General features: G+C 41.8%; 1 protein-coding gene across 1 annotated transcript in view; it reads left to right on the forward strand.

Moving 5' to 3' along the window:
* The window catches only part of col4a1 (collagen, type IV, alpha 1), a 47,142-nt gene extending 31,837 nt beyond the window's left edge, over positions 1-15,305 (forward strand). Inside the window, exons 26-52 of the mRNA XM_028590685.1 lie at positions 347-515; positions 991-1,083; positions 1,314-1,418; positions 2,014-2,111; positions 3,352-3,502; positions 3,624-3,737; positions 4,112-4,279; positions 4,496-4,585; positions 4,714-4,866; positions 4,991-5,089; positions 7,316-7,405; positions 7,708-7,845; positions 8,258-8,386; positions 8,528-8,608; positions 8,750-8,848; positions 9,620-9,670; positions 9,759-9,944; positions 10,105-10,238; positions 10,362-10,434; positions 10,587-10,658; positions 10,848-10,976; positions 11,081-11,179; positions 11,262-11,474; positions 11,582-11,759; positions 11,910-12,024; positions 13,038-13,210; positions 13,623-15,305. Of these exons, the coding sequence (XP_028446486.1) occupies positions 347-515; positions 991-1,083; positions 1,314-1,418; positions 2,014-2,111; positions 3,352-3,502; positions 3,624-3,737; positions 4,112-4,279; positions 4,496-4,585; positions 4,714-4,866; positions 4,991-5,089; positions 7,316-7,405; positions 7,708-7,845; positions 8,258-8,386; positions 8,528-8,608; positions 8,750-8,848; positions 9,620-9,670; positions 9,759-9,944; positions 10,105-10,238; positions 10,362-10,434; positions 10,587-10,658; positions 10,848-10,976; positions 11,081-11,179; positions 11,262-11,474; positions 11,582-11,759; positions 11,910-12,024; positions 13,038-13,210; positions 13,623-13,704 (3,282 nt within the window). The 3' untranslated portion in view covers positions 13,705-15,305. The remainder of the gene's footprint in view (positions 1-346; positions 516-990; positions 1,084-1,313; positions 1,419-2,013; positions 2,112-3,351; positions 3,503-3,623; positions 3,738-4,111; positions 4,280-4,495; positions 4,586-4,713; positions 4,867-4,990; positions 5,090-7,315; positions 7,406-7,707; positions 7,846-8,257; positions 8,387-8,527; positions 8,609-8,749; positions 8,849-9,619; positions 9,671-9,758; positions 9,945-10,104; positions 10,239-10,361; positions 10,435-10,586; positions 10,659-10,847; positions 10,977-11,080; positions 11,180-11,261; positions 11,475-11,581; positions 11,760-11,909; positions 12,025-13,037; positions 13,211-13,622) is intronic.
* Positions 15,306-20,061: the final 4,756 nt, after the last annotated feature.

Consider the following 20,061-nt stretch of genomic DNA (forward strand, 5'->3'; position numbering starts at 1 on the left):
GTTATTGGTTGCATGTGCAAGTTTTAACACATAGGCATACATCAGATAATGCACAGGCAATTTAGCAAAATTCCTGCAGTTGTGGTCTTGACCGGTCTTGAAATAAAATCCAGAGTCCTCTTTATCCGAGGCCGAGACAAGATCGAGTAAAAATGCGGTCGATTTTGAAAAGAGAACTTCAAAAATTGGTCTTAAGACTTGAGACCAAGACCCATCTCGAGTAGTACAACACTAGTGTGTGGTTTGTCATGGATATCAGGACAGTTTCACTAGTTTCTAGTTTAAGAATGTATTTTCAACCTTAAGTCAAAGTAGATTGGGCATCGCTTTCTCTAATTGCTTTCAGGCCAAAGAGGGCATCAAGGGTGAGCGTGGACCAGAGGGGGACCCTGGTCTTATTGGGCCTCCAGGAGAGAGGGGTCCACCGGGCCTGCCAGGCTTTGGGCGACCAGGAGAGCCTGGAGAGAAGGGCAGTCAGGGGAGACCAGGCATTCCTGGCCATCCTGGACCATCTGGTAGGCACACACACACACACAAACACACACAGACACACACACACACACACACGCATGAATGCACACACGCGCGCACACACACACACACACACACACACACACACTTTTTACCCTTTTCTCCTGGGAATCCTGGATAATGTACTCCTCCTGGGAGTACATTAATTCATTGATAACATACAGTATATACTTCACACACACACACACACACACACACACACACACACACACACACACACACACTTTTTACCCTTTTCTCCTGGGAATCCTGGATAATGTATCCTGGATACATTAATTCATTGATAACATACAGTATATACTTCACACACTTTTTACCCTTTTCTCCTGGGAATCCTGGATAATGTATCCTGGATACATTAATTCATTGATAACATACAGTATATACTTCACACACACACACACACCTACTGTACATTAATTCATTGATAACATACAGTATATACTTTGCCTCCACTAGGTGCAAAAGGTGAACCAGGTAAAGGTGTGAGTACTCCTGGACCTCAGGGAGTACCTGGAGTACGCGGAGAAAACGGCATACCTGGACCTCAAGGTGAGCAACACCATAGCTTGTTTTCATATATACTTCTCTGCAAAAAAATATGATTTGAAATTAGTCTCTTGAGGATTAATCAGTGAATTTATGCTTGTCCTAGATCAGTGAAATAACAAATTACATTTGGGTAAAGGAACAGAGTACAATTATACAAAAAAAAAACTAAATAAATGTGAAGATTGTTGGTGATTGGTCCTGTTGACCATGCAATGTGTTGTTGGTTGTAGGCGACAGAGGCCGGCAGGGAGACCCAGGTTTGCCAGGTTTCCCTGGAGAGAAGGGGGAACACGGACCCGCTGGAATTGGATTTCCAGGCCCTACTGGTCCGAAAGGTAAGTTCCGCTCTGTTGACCCTATTCCTCCTACATCACAGAAATTCAATGCATACTTACAACTCCCTCAAGAAAAATCAAAACCAACTGATACAGTATATGTACATAAACTAGAGATGGTCGGATACCATTTTTTGCTTCCCAAAACCGATTCCGATACCTGAACTTGCGTATCAGCCGATAACGAGTACCGATCCGATTCCAGTGTGTCATATGTTTTATTATGTTTTAACAGCTGAATATTATCATCCCTATATGGATGTGATATGATTTATATTTTTGTTGTCAGCATGGCTCAGGTTAAACTTTTTGTGAAAAGTGAACAAACTCAAACAATGAATGCCATAGAACTTTCTTTTATTATCCAATTTGACAGTGAGTCATAACGGAATAAGGACATAACTAAACTACTTTTAAAGTAGATTTTCTTCGGGGCTAAACTACCTGGTATTGTATCAGTGCATAAACTCCAGTACTTGCAGATACCGATACCAGCATTTTAGGCAGTATCGGAGGCTTTTCCAGTAACGCTATTAGAACATCAACAACATAAACAGAACCAAACTCAGAGGAACTGTTTTGTCCATCTTTCTAGGAGTCAGTGGAATTCCAGGAGCTCCAGGATTACCAGGAGAGCCAGGAAGACCAGGACAGAATGGCTTGATTGGAAAAACTGGTACACCTGGACAAAAAGTGTGTATTTTTCTGCATATGTATTTTGACTAATAATGTAATTACATATAAATAGATATGTAGGAACAGTAGATGTAAAACACACCCTCATGAAATTGCAGGTTTTTAAAATGTAAACACAAAAATAATAACAACAACGTAAATGTCAGACTTGTTCCGTCTGTATTGTGCTCTTCCAACTTACAGAAATCCAGAAAAATACAAATAATTAATTATTGGAAACATTACAAATCTACAACACCCTGAACATAACTATCAATGATCTGTTTCAGAGATATTCCATGTTAAAAATAATAACTTTTTGAAAGTTTTCTTTTTATTAAAATGTCTAAACATATAAATTAATATGAATCCAACATAATATCAGCTAGTTAAAATGGCCTATTTGTGAAAAAACTAACATTTAATATATATAATTCAATGTGAGTACACAAATGTTGAAATTACATAAAATGCCCATTCCTTTTAGCTGTGATAAATTAGCCTGAAGCTAATGCTTACCTTTTCAGGAGGAAATTAGCCAACTCTGTGTTCTTTTGGGCTCTAAGCTGTCTCCATCTTTCCATTACATCTCCAATATTTACCAGGGGTTTGTTACGTCTCTGGTCACGCAATGTGAAACATGCCGTGTTTTTTTAGGTCGGGTAGAATCTATCTCCGTTGATCCTGTTCATTTGTTTGCTGCTTTCATGGCTGTACTAACGTTACAGCTGTAGTGTGCTGGGTTTAAATTTTTACAGGTAATGTTATATCTGGTAACCCGTAACACTGGGCAGTTGATAACAACACACACGCCAAAACACAAACAGAAATTCCGTCACACAACATAAATTTCAAAAGGAGAAAATACTGGCATTAGCATTGTTATCAGAAAATATCGTATTTCAACTTAGCATGTTTCCTTAATATGTGATGACCCATTGGGGTCATTTTTGGATTTATTAGAGTAAATATATTACATATTGGACCTTTCAAATATTATGTTTAAATTATATAATAATATCCATTAATTTGTATCCATGTAGCCCAGTTTAATATGCAACTCAATTGTATACTATATATGTATTACGGGTGTCCCTACTCTGTCTCTCTTTCAGCTTAGGCACCTTGGCCTAAAAAATGTTGAAGACCCCTGATCCATTTGATGGACATGATCTACTTGGAGATTTGAATGTTGTGTAAAATCACAATTGCCAAAGTTAAGATGCAAATCAGTGCCAATTTATATTCTCTTTTGCAGGGTGAACCAGGGCGGGGTCTTCCAGGCCCAAAAGGTTCACAGGGCCCCCCAGGAATTACTGGTTTCCAGGGAGACAAGGGTGGCGTTGGACTACCTGGTATTCCTGGACGAGAAGGACAGACAGGACCCCCAGGACCTCAGGGAGTCAAAGGTACACCAAGACACTTACAACAACTCTGGTGTGAAGCTTTGCTGGATTTAGTTAAGTTGAGTTAAAAGACCCATTGTCTGTACCAAGTACAACATTGTTTTTCTTTGGCCTTCAAAATTAGGTGACTTAGGACCCCCGGGACCTCCTGGACTGGTCGGCTTCCCAGGTGCCCCAGGAAAAGGTTCCCCCGGAGCCCCCGGGCCACAAGGAAAAGCTGGAGAGCCTGGACCATACGGTGAGCACAAACTCATCATCCAAACATATGGACCTTTTTCACAGAAGACATTTTGACATGTCACTAAAGGTAAAGCACATGTGTTAATAATAAGACTAATTAGGGCTTTATTCCATTCAGTTGCTTCAGTTTCAGGTTCCTGGTATTGTGCATATGTGGTCACTTGAATAGACACTTGAATGGATCACAGCCATTGTAATGTAATCGGTAACCTGTAATATTTCATACACCTGTAATCTTTGTTAAGTCAAAATGTCTGCTATCAGATTGTAAAGCATCCTCTTGATTTACCTCACTTGACAAGTGTCAAACTGTCAATTGGTGTTGTGGAAGTCACTACACGCACAGTATGTGTATGTGTGCATGTTGAACAGGTAGGGAAGGTGTAAAGGGAGAAAAGGGCTACCCAGGTCCTCCTGGTCTGGACATGCCAGGGCCTCAGGGAGAGAAGGGAACCCCCGGATTCCCAGGAAGCCCAGGTCCTAAAGGACTGTCAGGGCCGCAAGGCCTACCAGGCCGGGACGGACTGATTGGAAACCAAGGTGAGACTGACTGATGTGTTTATTTAGATAATTGACTATCTTTTTAATCTCTTTTGCATTTACAGTAATCTTTGTGTGTGTGTGTGTGTGTGTGTGTGTGTGTGTGTGTGTGTGTGTGTGTGTGTGTGTGTGTGAGTGCGTGTCTGTCTGTGTGTGTGTGTGTGTGTGTGTGTGTGTGTGTTTGTGTGTGTGCGTACGTGCATGTTTGTTTACCAGGTTCTAAAGGTGAAATGGGGGTCATGGGGACACCAGGAGTACCAGGATTCCCTGGACCACCTGGTACACCTGGATCTCCTGGACTAAGAGGTGCGGAAACCCAAATTGTGAAAACTATTATGGTTCTTTCCTTCGCCTCTCTCATACTGGTCATACAGTGTATGCTTTTCAGTTTTAGCAACAATAACAAGTTCTCTTTTCCACCGTGTCTCTCTCAGGTGATCCCGGCATTACGGGACCAAGAGGCAATGATGGAGAGACTGGAGATAAAGGAGAAAGGGGAGATCGAGGTCTTCAGGGACCTCCTGGGAACATGAGCGAAGTTGACATGGAACACATGAAGGGGGAGAAGGGAGATATTGGAAACCCAGGTATAAAACAACATACAGAGTATATGGGTTGATTTGCTATGGACATGTCCATTGGTGATTGTGTCTATTGAGCCATAGTTTAAGAAATGTCTCAGTTTGGTTTTGAATTCCATTGTCCTATCAGGTGACCCTGGGTTCACTGGAGACAAGGGCCACCGTGGACTTCCTGGTAACCCTGGAATGCCAGGCAAAGATGGAGAGCCTGGATTACTTGGACAACCCGGTGAGCACATGCCCACCTTAACAACAACAAGCTAAAATGTGTTTAATGTCTTTATGGGATATTTAAAGGGGTGATAGAATGATTATATAGGGTATTTTACACTGTTCCTTAAGGTCTCCTAATGGGGTATGTAACATTGGTTGGGCTGAAAATTGTCCAAATGCTATTTTATTAGGCCCTTAACTACCCTGTGAATATGGCTCTATTTGGAACAAGAGCTTTTCTTCCAAATATGGTATGCTCATGAATATTCAGAATGAGCTACGCGCTGATTGGTTTGAGCAAACTACATAGAAACACATGGGAGACTCGACAGCAGGTCTCATTGCAAAGTTATACATTGTTTGTTGGGCTATTACGTTATTAAATTCACTTCTGAGACTTTTTTAAGCGAGAAATCAACTATATAAAGCTCAAATATGGGACGTGTGTCGGAGTTCAGCTGCCGGTGCTGCCTGTGTTGCTGCCGCTGCACGGCCTGCTTTCCTCCACAGACCCCGGCCTGCTGTGAGGTAGCTGGAGCTCCATCACGCCTGGCAGCCCACAGCATTCCATACCTGCGCAAAGTCACCGTTTTGGGGTTAATGGACCAAAAGCTGCTCCGCTGTCAGAGCTCCAGGGCCTGCAGCTCCCCTCTTCCTGCTGGCTAAATGGTCCGTTTGTGAGAGTGATAGCGCGGTCAGCGAGCTTGTTACACCAGCAATCTCTTACAACAGTTCCAGTTAATCTTGGCTGGCTGTCAGCATAACTAGCTATATTTACAGTTTGAATTTTGTCACGCCACTTATACAACATATCTCTAAAGGTCTTATAAAGCTAACAACGGTGTCCGATTTCAAGTTAATTAATTTTTGTGAAGATTAGGGGTTTCGTTATCTATGACTGTCCCTTCAATCCTAGCTATGTGTGGCTAGCTACAAATCACAGATAGTTGGCTTCATTTTTGGCATAATTTCTGTATATTTACAGTTTGAATTTCATCACGCCACTTATACAACATCTCCTTAAATGTCTTATAAAGCTAACAACGGTGTCCGATTTCAAGTTAATGAATTTTTGTGAACAGTGGGGGTTTCGTTAGCTAAGACTGTCCCTTCAATCCTAGCTATGTGTAGCTAGCTACAGATCACGGATAGTTAGCTTCATTTTTGGCGGAATTTCATCACGCCACTTATACAACATCTAACTAAATGTCTTATAAAGCTAACAACGGTGTCCGATTTTAAGTTAATGAATATTTGTGAATTTCAGAGGAATTCTAGGAGGAGCTAGCTCTCATTGATAGAGCTAATCGTTTGTTTAAATAACTCAACACATTATAATTACACACATTCAAAGATTAACTGGAACCTGTGGTAACAGATTGCTGGTGCAACAAGCTCTCTGACCGCGCTCTTACTCACAAACACCGGGCATTTAGCTAGCAGGAAGAGGGGAGCTACAGGCACTGGAGCTCTGTCAGAGCACCAGCGTTTAGTAGTCCATTTGCCAAAAACCGGTGACTTTGCGCGGGTATGAAGTGCTGTGGGCTGGAAGCCGTAACGGAGCTCAATCGAGCTCAGAGCAGGCCGGGGTGTGTGAAGGAAGGCAGGCTGGGTGGCGAGGCAACAACACAGGCAGCACCGGCGCTGAACTCCGACACATAGTCGGACAAAATTTGCAATTAGCCATCCATTTTCGTAAAACGGCCCATATTTGAGCTTTACATGGTTGATTTCTCGCATAAAAAAGTTTGAGAAGTGAATTTTGTAATGGAATAGCAGAGATCTGCGTGACCTACCTAGATTCAGAAGACTACCTGATCTCAGGTCAGTTGTGTAGCCTATGTAAATGTTGGGGCGTGACCGTTCTCTTAATACACCCATGGGCTGACAAAGGTTCCGGTTTTTGGGAGGTTGTCGTCAACTTCCAGCTTTGTTGAGATTCGCCCGTTTTCAGAGGCAGTTTCAAAATATGAGATTTTCATAGTAAAGGGGTGTCAGTGGGACTTTGAGCTTCTATGTATGTCCTATTTACCCACCGAAATGTCGTTATTCAACTATGACAGGGTAAAATCGGTTTTGCATTCTATCACCCCTTTAAACCATGTAGACGTCATGTGGTCATCATCTCTCTTTGTCATATTTATTTCATTTAACTCTTATTTTAGTCAATTCTCATTCACCTGATGAAAATGGAGGGAAATAAAATTGGTATTCATTTTTCAATGTCACTGATGTGTTTCAGGTGAGAAAGGAGACCCTGGTTTCCCCGGAGAGCCTGGCGGTAGGGGACAACCTGGACAGAAGGGCGCTGTAGGAGAGATGGGAATCCCAGGTAAGATGGAAATGCCAACCAGTGTGTGAGTGTGTGTGTGTGTGTGTGTGTTACAAACATGACATTTGTCCTGCAAAGACGTACAAACAGCTGTATTCAGAAAATTTCAAGCAAGGGAAAACCTACATTTTACATGTAATTGTGAGCATTCTGTTTAATGCAAGTTAAATGCAACTCTTGTAAATATCTGCCTTTTGTCTGCTTGTGTGTGTGTGTGTGTGTGTGTGTGTGTGTGTGTGTGTGTGTGTGTGTGTGTGTGTGTGTGTGTGTGTGTGTGTGTGTGTGTGCGTGTGTGTGTGTAGGTCCGTCTGGTCCAAAGGGTTCTAAAGGAGATACTGGTACACCGGGGCATCATGGATTCAGAGGCACAGATGGACAGAAAGGAGACAAGGGAACAGCTGGAGACCCAGGTATTGGGCTCCCAGGACATCCAGGAAAAAAGTAAATCCACTGGCTATTACAATTATTGTTTTATAACAGTAGTTGTATGAAAATAGGCAGAGACTTCTACTGTGGCTCTATAAACTTGACTGCTCATCTTGTGTGTACTGAACATTGGTAGTGGAGCACTTGCAAGGCTCGGGTGGCCATGAAACTCCCAGTTAAATGATCAGTACAACAGATGAAACACTATCTTGCAAAAGCCAAAGAGCCCCAAAAAGTTTCTAATGTAATAAAACCCATACTTCAAATTTGGAAAGAAGGTAATCTGGCTACCAACAGAGATGGAAATGAAAATGCTTCTGTCAGTTTAAATGTCCTATTTACTGTCTTATTCAACTTGTTCCTCTCAACAATCATCAGTACCTAGCTGTCTTTACTTAGTATTCCTCTCCACTTCTCTACTCTGCCAGGGTCAGACAGGCCAGCCAGGATTCCCAGGACCACCAGGAGAGAGGGGACTGAAGGGTCTTGAGGGTATGCCTGGCAAGCCAGGACTGGAAGGAACCAAGGGAGACAAAGGATCCATCGGGTATTCAGGTCAGATTTTTATCCTATTGTCTACAACGCTAGATATAGCCATCATATGTTGTTATTCCATGTGGGTTCTCATTGTGTGTGTGTGTGTGTGTGTGCGCGTGTGTGTGTGTGTGTGTGTGTGTGTGTGTGTGTGTCGTACAGGTCAGCCAGGTAGACCAGGTGAGAAGGGTATCCCTGGGCTGCCGGGGTCTGCAGGAGAAACAGGTCGAGATGGTCGGCCTGGTAAGTAACTTGTTTATCTTGTGAGATCAGTTTATGTTAAAAGGTTTTGTCTGTAAAAAAAAAAAATCCACTGAGAATTGAATGTGCCTCTGCCATCCTAGTAAACAGCAACAAATTGTGTGTAAACCTGTTCTCTTCCAGGTGAAGGGGGCTTGCAGGGACCTCCTGGTGTTCCGGGAGAAAAGGGAGAAGCTGGAGTGGATGGCATCCCTGGATCAGCAGGGGAGAGAGGAGACCCAGGTTAGTGTAATAGGATTGAGGAGGAGAAATAATTTACTAGTTTGCTGAAAAGCTGTCAAAGCACAATTATTCTATGTCCTTGACGTTCCACTTCCGGGACTGCTCCATTGCCACCAGAAATACTGCCGGATTTCACCCTCTTTTTGCGGGTGTCCGTCACCTTCCGCTTTCTTTGTGTTGGAATTCAAACTGCGGTGGATTTATGAGGACTATGGTTAACTGCTCCTCAGATCTCTGCAGGGTAAATCCAGACAGATAGCTAGACTATCTGTCCAATCTGAGTTTTCTGTTGCACGACTAAAACAACTTTTGAACATACACACGTTCCACCAAAACAAGTTCCTTCCCGAGGCTATTTTGCAGCGGCACTGTGGCTCCGTTTGGCGCTTAGCACCACCCAAGAGGATTGTGATTGGTTTAAAGAAATGGCAATTAATGAGAGCACTTTTTCTCAAATCCCGGAATGCTTTGTGGACTTGCCAGACCCTCCTCAACAGCGCTGGGGAGCATGGTCTGGCAGTGCAAGACTACAGCACAATAAGCCTCTCAGCCTTATATTTCCTACTTTTTACTGAAAGACAAAAACTCTTGCCTGAACACCCATCTGCTATAATCAGGGGTTCAGTTAGCAGTGCCTTCTCCAAATATAGTGACAAGTAATAACTGCAGGCCCAGGGCAGGTTTAGTTCTATAAACCTGCAGACTCACTACTGATCCAAACATTACGAACACTGCCTGTAATGTGTCTTCTTTAACTGTCCTTCCCTACAGGTGCACCCGGCCGAGGTTTACCCGGACCACCTGGAGTGCTTGGTGGCAAAGGTTAGAGCCCTTCCATCATTGGTTCACAGAATCCCTCCATCACTGGAGCCAAACAGAGTTTCATCATGTGGCATATTTTCCTCTCCAGGTGACAAAGGTAGCCCTGGCTTCCCTGGCACTCCTGGTCATCCAGGTGTCTCTGGTATCAAAGGTGACAAGGGACTTCCAGGCTCACAGGGAGCCCCAGGTGAGACAGGAGAGAGGGGGCTCCCTGGTATCTCTCTGGAGGGCCCTAAAGGAGAGAGGGGAGAAACAGGACAACCCGGAGAAGCAGGTATGCCATATACATGACAGGCTAGCAGTTTATTACATGTATGAGGACCTGTCTATACTGTAGTACAGTATAGAGCCACAGTTACAAGCAGAAATAGTTTGGAATTGAAAAACATATGTTATGTATTGTATAATGGGTTCTTCTTTTCATTATCACACAGGATCCTCAGGAGTACCAGGACCCTCCGGTGTGCCAGGCAGAAACGGCCAAAAGGGAGACAAAGGAGACCAGGGTCTCCCTGGTTTCCAGGGAGAGTCGGGACATAAGGGTGACCCTGGAGTTCCTGGACTTCCTGTATGTCATGAGGCTGTGTTGTCATATATACAGGCTGTACATGTCATATGTTAGTTTATGTGCATGTTAGTGCTGCTTTAATATTATTTTGTGTGTGGATGTGTGCGTGTGTGTGTATTACAGGGACAATCTGGCCTTCCAGGTATTGATGGACAAAAGGGAGAGAGGGGATTGCAGGGTGTCCCTGGCTTCCCAGGTGAGGACAAACAAGTGTGATATACTATGACTTTGTGTGTGTGTGTTTGTAAGACAGACAGCATGTATAGTTTCAGAAATATGAGAGAAAAGACGTGTTTTTATTCCCATTATTGACACCTAAAATACACTATTTTTCAATTCTAACTCTAGGTACAAGGGGTAATTTCGGGGACATTGGATTCAAAGGAGAAGTTGGAGACCGAGGATTCCCAGGAGAAAAGGGTAAAAAAAGACCCTTTAGTGTGTCAATATTCTAAACTACCTCTATCTCAATTACTAGAATCATTACAATATATAATTTAGTTTGTGCTTACTCATGGCTCTGGTAATCGTATAACTTGACCTCCATAAACTGCTAAAAATCAAAATGATCATCTGGAAAAAGTTGTCTAAAGATACTGTGTATATCAGGCAATGTAGGCCCCCCTGGTCCCCCCGGCCCCAGCATCTCCATCAAAGGAGACATCGGGTTCCCAGGGCCTCATGGCCTCCCGGGACCCCAGGGGCCATCTGGGCTCCCTGGACAGAAAGGACAGCAAGGTAACGTTTGGCTTAAAATTATGATCTAACAATTTTTCTTGTGCTCACATGTCCTCCGCATCAATTTTTCTAATTGTTTCGTCATTTGTGTTATTTTCTCTCAGGTGTGACAGGTATTCCAGGGGCAAAAGGTGAAGATGGCATTCCTGGATATCACGGTCAGCCTGGGTCCAAAGGAGATCCTGGCCTTCCGGGGCCACAGGGTGAGAGGCTCACAGGAATTAAAGGTGTGGATAAAAACTGCTCTGTTGCTCTCATTACTCATTAATTACTCCATGTCTTTAGGACCCAGAGGACACCCTGGCCCCCCAGGACCTGACGGTGTTCCAGGTCAAGTGGGTCTCCCCGGCCCCTCCTCCATGGATCACGGGTTCCTGGTAACCCGTCACAGCCAAACGGTGGAGGTTCCACACTGTCCTGAGGGAACCTCGCTCATATATGATGGCTACTCCTTGCTCTACGTACAAGGCAACGAACGCTCCCATGGACAGGACTTAGGTGAGAAACACATAATTAGAAAGAAAGAATAAAAGAAAGAAGTTAGAATCAGGAAAGCACAAAGGCTTTGTGGGATGAATTACATGTCTCCTCGCTCTGTGTTTTAGGTACGGCAGGCAGCTGTCTAAGAAAGTTCAGCCCCATGCCCTTCCTGTTCTGTAATATTAACAACGTGTGCAACTTTGCCTCCCGTAACGACTACTCCTACTGGCTCACCTCCCCTGAGCCCATGCCCATGAGCATGGCACCCATCACTGGTGAAGGCATCAAACCCTTTATCAGCAGGTATGGCAGCATTTCTATTCAAACTGGTTTGTTTTAGGTAAATATGATACTTATTTGACCATCACATACTGTGCTCCTCTTAACGTGTGTGTGTGTGTGTGTGTGTGTGTGTGTGTGTGTGCGCGCGTGTGTGCGCGTGTGTGGGGACAGGTGTTCTGTGTGTGAAGCCCCAGCAATGGTGATAGCAATTCACAGTCAGACCATCATGATCCCACCATGCCCTCACGGCTGGGATTCTCTGTGGATTGGCTACTCCTTTGTCATGGTAAGACAAACAGGATCAGGTCTCAATTCAATTCAGTTCAATTCAATTTTATTTATAGCATCAAATCATAACAAGAGTTATCTCAAGACACAGATAGAGTAGGTCTAACTTTAGCGTACCTGGAGGATTTATTGTTAACATTAACAAATTGAGATCGATCAGAGAAATAGGACTTAAACCAGCTAGTGTGATTCATTTAATGCCAACAACTCTCTGTAACAGGATGGTATGGTCAGTAATGTCGAATGCAGCACTAAGATCTAATAAGACAAGTACGGAGGCAAGTCCTTTGTCAGCTGCAGTTAGAAGGTCGTTTTCCTGTCGTTTTTCACCAGTGCCGTTTCTGTGCTATGATACATTCTAAATCCTGACTGAAAGTCCTTGAATAAACTATTGATATGTAGAAAATCACATATCTGATTAGCGACTACCTTCTCAAGGATCTTGGAGAGAAAGGTGAGATTAGATCAGATATCGGTCTATAGTGTAAAAATACATTCAATTCTTCTTCACACTCCCGATACCCCAACCAAGCCAAAGTTGTGATGATTCAGTATAATCTGGGAAGCATTTTCCAGCCAGCAAGTAAAATCAAGCAGAAATGCTCATACACACATGAAAAAGGATGGTTCATTTGTTTTGAGATCAATGTTTGCTTGACTATATTAAGAGGAACATTAGATGGACAATATAATGTAAATAGACCATGTAAGCAAATGCTGAAAGACTTAATTACCATTCTACACCAAATCCCCCACATACCCAGCCCAATCTCCAAAACTCCCCCACTTACCCCATCCTCCCTACCAATGACCGTACACCCATAGTAATCAACACATGTACATGCATAAATATACTGTATGTACATCTATAGATTTACAGTGTCTGTAAAGTAACCCCCCCCCCCAAAGTAACCCTTTCAGAACAACTTTCAGTGATCAAGCAATAGCTCTCTTCAGATTGGGCTTCATTTGGTGGTCACTAAGCCGTTTTCATTGTTTGTGTTTGTGTAGCACACCAGTGCTGGTGCTGAGGGATCTGGCCAGGCTCTGGCCTCTCCTGGTTCCTGCCTGGAGGAATTCCGCAGTGCTCCATTCATTGAGTGTCACGGTCGTGGAACCTGCAACTACTACGCCAACTCCTACAGCTTTTGGCTCGCCACCATTGAAGACAATGAGATGTTTACGTAAGACAGAAACACACGGACATTGATTTTCTTGATTCCCCCAATTTCACAAGAGTAACCTATCACCCCTAGAAAATCTTGTTTTTGCTGACCTTCAGTGGTTTAACTTTTCACTTTGCTGCAGCGATGCACAGGTGTACTCCAGGATACCATGACATCACTGGTTGGGTGTGGTTACAGGTCTAACAGAGCACACTTTGACTACACCCAACCACACAGCGATGCTGTAGGTGTTCAGAGCTGAAAAAGGCTTGGAACTTTCAAGCAGAGATGGCAGTGAAACACTGATTTTTTAGCCTGGTGTTATGTTACTTTTAAAAACTAAATTCAAATTTATTTTTTTCACATTTACATTATGAGCTTGGTAATAAAGGTGGATTTCTGATGTTTTTTACTCTCTACCTCTTTCCAGGAAACCTGTCCCCACAACGCTAAAAGCAGGCAATCTCCGAACACACATAAGCCGCTGTCAGGTGTGCATGAAGAGGACATAAACTCCAACACCAGAGTCCTCCTTCCCAACCTGCTAGCAAAACCGTGTGCGCTGATGTCCTTGACTTGGCTTAACGTGCTGTTTTCAAACGATGGTGCTATTTCACTGCATGTGTGAGGGGACAGGGACAGAGATGTGGTTTGCAAAACAGCCGGAGATTGAACATTACAAACCAGAACACAGAGACCAAGCGGCCTTTGCTCCATGCAGAACACAACATGATCACAACATGTCTCTAAAGAATTGCACCCAGTTTACCACTGCACTGAGTACATGCCCCCTAAACGGGTAAACTGGTGTTCATTTTTTGTGAGTCAGGTGCTATTCAATTACTTACTTATCTGCCTTATTCCATTTTGTTTTTTTCTTCTCCCTACCAATGTCACAGCATTCAAAGATTATAGGCACATATTATTATACATTTTAACTAATACTAATGTAAAGGATGGGACTTACCACTGGTTACAGACGCTTGCCATTTGCTAAATCACCGTAATGTTGTCGACACAGATATATAACTATCACTCTGTTGTAAATATAAAGCATTCCTCTCTAACATAGTTCAACATACTCTCCTCAGGTTATTATTGAAAAACTTTGTGTTATTAAGTCCATTTTTATTTATAAGATTTATGAGAATATGTTGGACTTGAGTGTATCTGAGATTCCATTGATCCAAAACCAGTATTTCAACGTCTGACAATAAGCGCCTTATTAACATACAAAACAGCACTGAAAGAGCATTGGCGTGTGTGTGTATTTGTTTGAGTGTACATATCTGAATGGATTCGAGCTGCTTGGAAGTGTTGTGCTTTTTGTGATGTCTGCATATATATTGTTGCACAACCCTGTTGTTGACATAATCCCAAACAGATGCACAAAATGAAATAGACAAAAAAAACTTTTCTTTATCTTACTCTGTCAGAACATTGTGTTTGGCAGCGTGTGTGTTAAAGGATTTACTCTTCTCACGTTACATGAATCAAATGTTTCTGATCCCAAAGAAATGCACATGTATATATAATTACACATGACATGTACTTGCTATTCTGCTCATGTACTTGACTGTTCCCGTTTGTGAATTGCTTTTGTTATTCCTGTTGGTTTAACGCAAAACCAAGAGCGAAGGGTCATCACATAATTGTTATGCATTAGAGTAAAACACGGACAGATGACGAGGACTGTATTTATAAGTGCAAGTTGAGATTCTTTAAAAGGTCTTAACATAGGTTTGTGTTTTTTCTTTCATATACAGTATTTGGAGATAACATATGTCGTAATCAGTTGGAGGAAGGCCTCTTGGACCCCTAACATAGTTTCTTTGTCCCTTTCAGAGCTATTTAAAAATGCAAGCTATTGCTACTGTTACAGTTACAGCAGTTACTCTTCACTGACCGTAACCTGTTTTTGTTAGTGTTGTGTGCTTGGTTGTGTTGAAATGCTCCATGAAGTACAGTATCAGGAGTAGTCACTTGATTACCGTGGGGATCATCTTAAATAAATAAACAAACAAACAGAACATAAAAAATTTCATTTTATATTTTCCAGAACCCATACTGTGCAATTCCTGCAATAAAGGTATTTGTAGAATATTCTTCCTAATTTATGATAGGCTTTCAATTTTCCATTTGGTTTGCGTGTATCAAATGGGATGTGAAGATTTCTGATTCAGTTCTTTAAAAAGGCCACAGGAGGGCAGCACCAGCACACTTTGTATGTAAGTTGCTGATTCATGTTCTTTAAGCTCTCCATACGTGTGGTTCACACACTCAGTGTTTTTTTGGTTTTATTGCCACTGCCGCTATTATTCCAACAAGTGGCAGCAAAAGCTGACCTCAAATTCTTTAAGTGCAGCCTCTGCACTAACACTTCCACGGTGCGATGCAGCTGATACCTCAGCACTTCTGCCGGGACTGTGGCCAACAAACCCGTTCACCCCATGAAAACACAAACAGATCGATACGCTCCGCGGAGGACCAGATAACCCCTCCTTTCATCTCTACTCTCGTCTTTCATCTATTACCGGAATCCTATCCCTTGTTTCCTCTCTTGTCACTAGACAGACAAACACAGTCCTTGACCCTTGGCTATGTTCTAACAAGGCCTTCACCTTTGACCGGTAAGTGCAAGGTCACCCAGGTGGGAGTAAGCCTTGAAAGCGTAAGCCTATTTCACAGCTGCATTTACTGATGGAAATTTTGGATTTAGTTGTTGTCTGGTGTTAGTGCTTACAGTTTGGTAGTAGGTTATGTCTAGTCTATATCCACAGCGTTCCACTTCTGGGTTTGCTTCAGTTGTCGACGACAATTCCGCAGGATTTTACTCATTTAGGCCAGATATCCGTTGCCTTGGGCTTTCTTTGTGTTGACATTTTAAACTCCGGTCGATTTATGAGGACCATGACTAACCTTTTCTCAGATCTCTGCAGGGTAAATCCAGACAGCTAGCTAGACTATCTGTCCAATCTGAGTTTTCTGTTGCACAACTAAAACAACCTTTGAATGTACACGTTCCACCAAAACAAGTTCATTCACAAGGCTATTTTGCAGAGGCACCATTGCTCCGCTCGGAAAGAAAACATCATTACTTAGAAGTATACCTTTATTTCTTTTTGTAAGTGTAATTTTAAGAATGGCATTTTAAAACCTGTAAATCTGCTCATGAGGATGTGGTTTTCACACATCTGATTTAAAAAATGAAGCACGTGAAGGTTTATGCCTTGATGCAGAGGTCCAGGGTTCTGGGACGATTTCCTGCATGTCTTCCCCTTTTCTCTCCCCTTTCTCACCTAGCTGTCCTGTCAAAAATTAAAGGCGGAAAAGCCCACAAAAAAACCTTAAAAAAACAAATAAAGCACTGTTGATAAATGACTGTTATTCCCATACACACACAACATTAATGCCATGTGATTAGGGTCAACACTCAGCCTTGCTCAGGGAATTTGGAGTTTAAAACATTTACCTCTAAATGTTAATCCTATTAGTTGTTTGCTAAATTGACAGTGCTAAATTGAGACCTGACTTAAGAACTGCAATCACCTTATGAGAACTGGGGATCATGCTGGTAAAATTTGAGTGCAATAATTTGGCCATATTGTTGTTTATGAAAAGAGCAAACTCACAAATAATACAAATAACAATAATAATGATAATGATAATAATAATAATAGTTTTTTTCTCATGAATTAGGGCCTTGACCCTCGCCTAAATCTGAAAAGAGTTCATTAATATATGTCCAACTGATACTGAGAACTCCACTAAGTTCCTGTAATGTAATATGTAATGTTTTCCAGAATGTGTTTACGATACAGTGCGCTGTATGCGTCGGGAGGTTAGTACGACCACGACACTGACCTTTCTCCTGAGTGGATGAATCACAAAGGCCACAACCTCCATCACCACACCCCCTTGACCTGAGCCGTGCCAAACACAGATTAGCTTGCAACACAACATGCAACGCAAAATGTAAAAGAAGCCACACAGGGCCAACCTGGGGCAAACACCCACACACACGCTCTCGCACAACTGTAAGAGAGGGACTTTGCATAGCCGTGCTGTTTGCATCACTCTGGGGATTACACAAACATACAATCAAAAGTAAATACAGTGAAAGCTATTAGTGAAAGCGCTTTCCTTTCTTACATACAGAAAGAGAAGTACTCAATTTCAACTTTTTGTTACCACAATCTGACCATTTTTATTCAAAGCAGAATATGTTTATATTAGTAGCTACAGGTACCTGCAACCTATGTAGGATATATTTATTCATAATCCAAATTGAAAGTCAGCTCTTTTAAATCAAGGCTGAAGACTGGACAGTCCAACAATAGTGGAGCAAATTGGCTATACATTTTTGTATAACTGCCCATTTTCAAACTCTACATAGTTGATTTCTCACATAAAAAAATCTCAGAAGTGAATTTAGTGGTGAAATAGCAGACGGAAATTAATCTAACGTGACAAGCCAGCTGGTTGCGGCCGGCATTGCCTACTCGCCGACCGGCCAGTGAAGCTCAGAAACCCTGCTGTCAGCTGGAAGTCTCTCAACTCTCCCACCAGCCGTTGGGCCACGCCTTCTCATGTGAATTGACAAGTGTCACTTCTAAATGAAAAGCCTTAATGTTAAATAGAAATAGCAATGGTGAATCTTAAAATGTCAAAAGGCAATTACCAAATATAAAATTCAAAAGATAAAACTTCAAATTGAAAATTATTAAGTGCAAAGGCTAAAATAAAATGATTTCTTTTTTTCTATTTGAGATTTTAATTAAGTGTTTCTATTAGTTTTCCCTTTGGACTTTCAATTTGGATTATGAATAAATATATTCTCTATATATGCAACATTGTAGTGGGAGAGAAACTAATAACATGGAGTGATTGCCTCCCCCCCTAGTTTCTGTGGTACCTCACCTGCCAACAGGTAAGCTCAATGGGTACAGTTGAGTAGGCCAGGGTCTTAACCAATCACATTGACTGTTGGTGAGCGGACGGTTGCCACTGAGAGGTCTTTAGAATTTTGTTTTATTTTTACATTTATTATGTTTTTATTTATTTTTTTACAATAGGTGATGTAAACAACTATAGGTTAGCTGGACCCTAGTCTATATCTGTGACGTTCCACTTCTGGGATTGCTCAGGTGCTGCAGGAAATTCCGCCGGATACATGTATTTTCCATGTCCTTCTGCTTTCTTTGTGTTTTCTTTATGAGGACTATTGTTGACTGCTCCTTAGATATCTGCAGGGTAAATTGAGACAGCTATCTAGACTATCTGTCCAATACAAAAATGATTCTGATTCTTAATCTGAGTTTCTCTCGCACAACTATTTTGCAGCGGCTGTGTGCAGAGTTTAGCACCGCCCATGACATTTCTGATTGGTTTAAAGAAATGCCATTAAACCAGAGCACATTTTCCTCCCATCCCCGAATGCTACGTGGAGTAGCCAGAGGGTCTGGCAAAGCAAGACTAGCTGGACCCCTACACAAATCCAATGACAAAAATGGGACTTTACTATTTAAAAAAACGTCATTTTATCTTTTTTTTTGTTAAGGGACCCTGCACACCCACCGTGATATGATATAAACAAGGATATAAACCAGGCATAAACAATCAAACTGGCTGGACATTGGATTTAGAGTGTGAATGTTCAATGTGATTGAACTTAGTGCAAAGCAAACAAATTGGGTTCAATTTGTGATTAAAAGCAAATAGGTCACACGCTGTTCCACACCACGAAAGAGGAGCAAAACCCAGTGTGACCTTGAGAAGAAGTCTAATCAGACAAGTTGAGTGAAAACCCGTCCTGTATATGTGGGTGGAGCATGGGTTTGAGTGTTGTTTTCTGCTTGGAGGACAGATAATTTGACAACTCTGGAGTCAGTTGTGTAGTCAATTTGAAACCACTAAAACCTACTTGATAAACTATACTAAACTACGAGTGTAATAAATATTTTAAATAGATAAGTAAGAGTGAGGAGATAAAGAATTTAGAAATTGCCCTCATTAGCTCACCTGGTAGAGCGCGCGCCCATATATAGAGGCTCAGGAAGGGTTCGCTTCCAACCAGCTGCCCTTTGCTGCATGTCATTCCCTCTCTCTCTCTCTCCCCCTTCAAGTCAAGCTGTACTGTCAATAATGAAGGCCTAAAAATGTCAATCTTTAAGTCATTAGCAGTTTATTTTCTTTCTTGAACAATTTAACAGTCTGCAAAAAAATTAAATGGATAATCTTTGTAAAAGTCAACATAGCCAAAGTAGCTAAAATCTACTATTTATAAAATAACCTTATATTGTTGAAAAATTTTAGATTCCTTTTGATGTGACCTTACATTACATAGTCAACAATATGTGACCAATTCAAGATATTACTGTAAGCAAATGGTTATAAAAGATACAGCATAATCATAGGTACTTTAATGTTTCCTGCACATGCTGAACATACTGGGACTGGGCACACATACCAGTCTGACACCTTTATTCACTTTTATTTTTTTTAAGGATAATACTGGTGTAATTTCCTACCATTATCCTAAAAAAAAAAAAACAGCCTGTTGTCCTGCTACTCTAAGTGTTGCTGGTTGCCTTAAAAACAATGCTCATTTAAAAAAAAACTTCACGGTCTCAGCATGTGGAGACATACTGCTGCTTTTACATTCTGTTAGACATAATATAAATCAATGACACCACTAATGATATGCTAGTTTACTATATTGCTAATTATCATGTTTAATGTAACAATTGTGTTTGTTATTTGTGCATTGCTACTTCAGCTGGTGAAGGGGTAAAAGAAACAGGAAAGAAAAAAGGGCCTAAAAGGCAAAAACTAGCTTTAAACCTTCACTTTACTCCTTCCTTTGCTTC

This window comes from Perca flavescens, chromosome 11 (assembly GCF_004354835.1).
Source record: "Perca flavescens isolate YP-PL-M2 chromosome 11, PFLA_1.0, whole genome shotgun sequence".
NCBI lineage: Eukaryota > Metazoa > Chordata > Actinopteri > Perciformes > Percidae > Perca > Perca flavescens.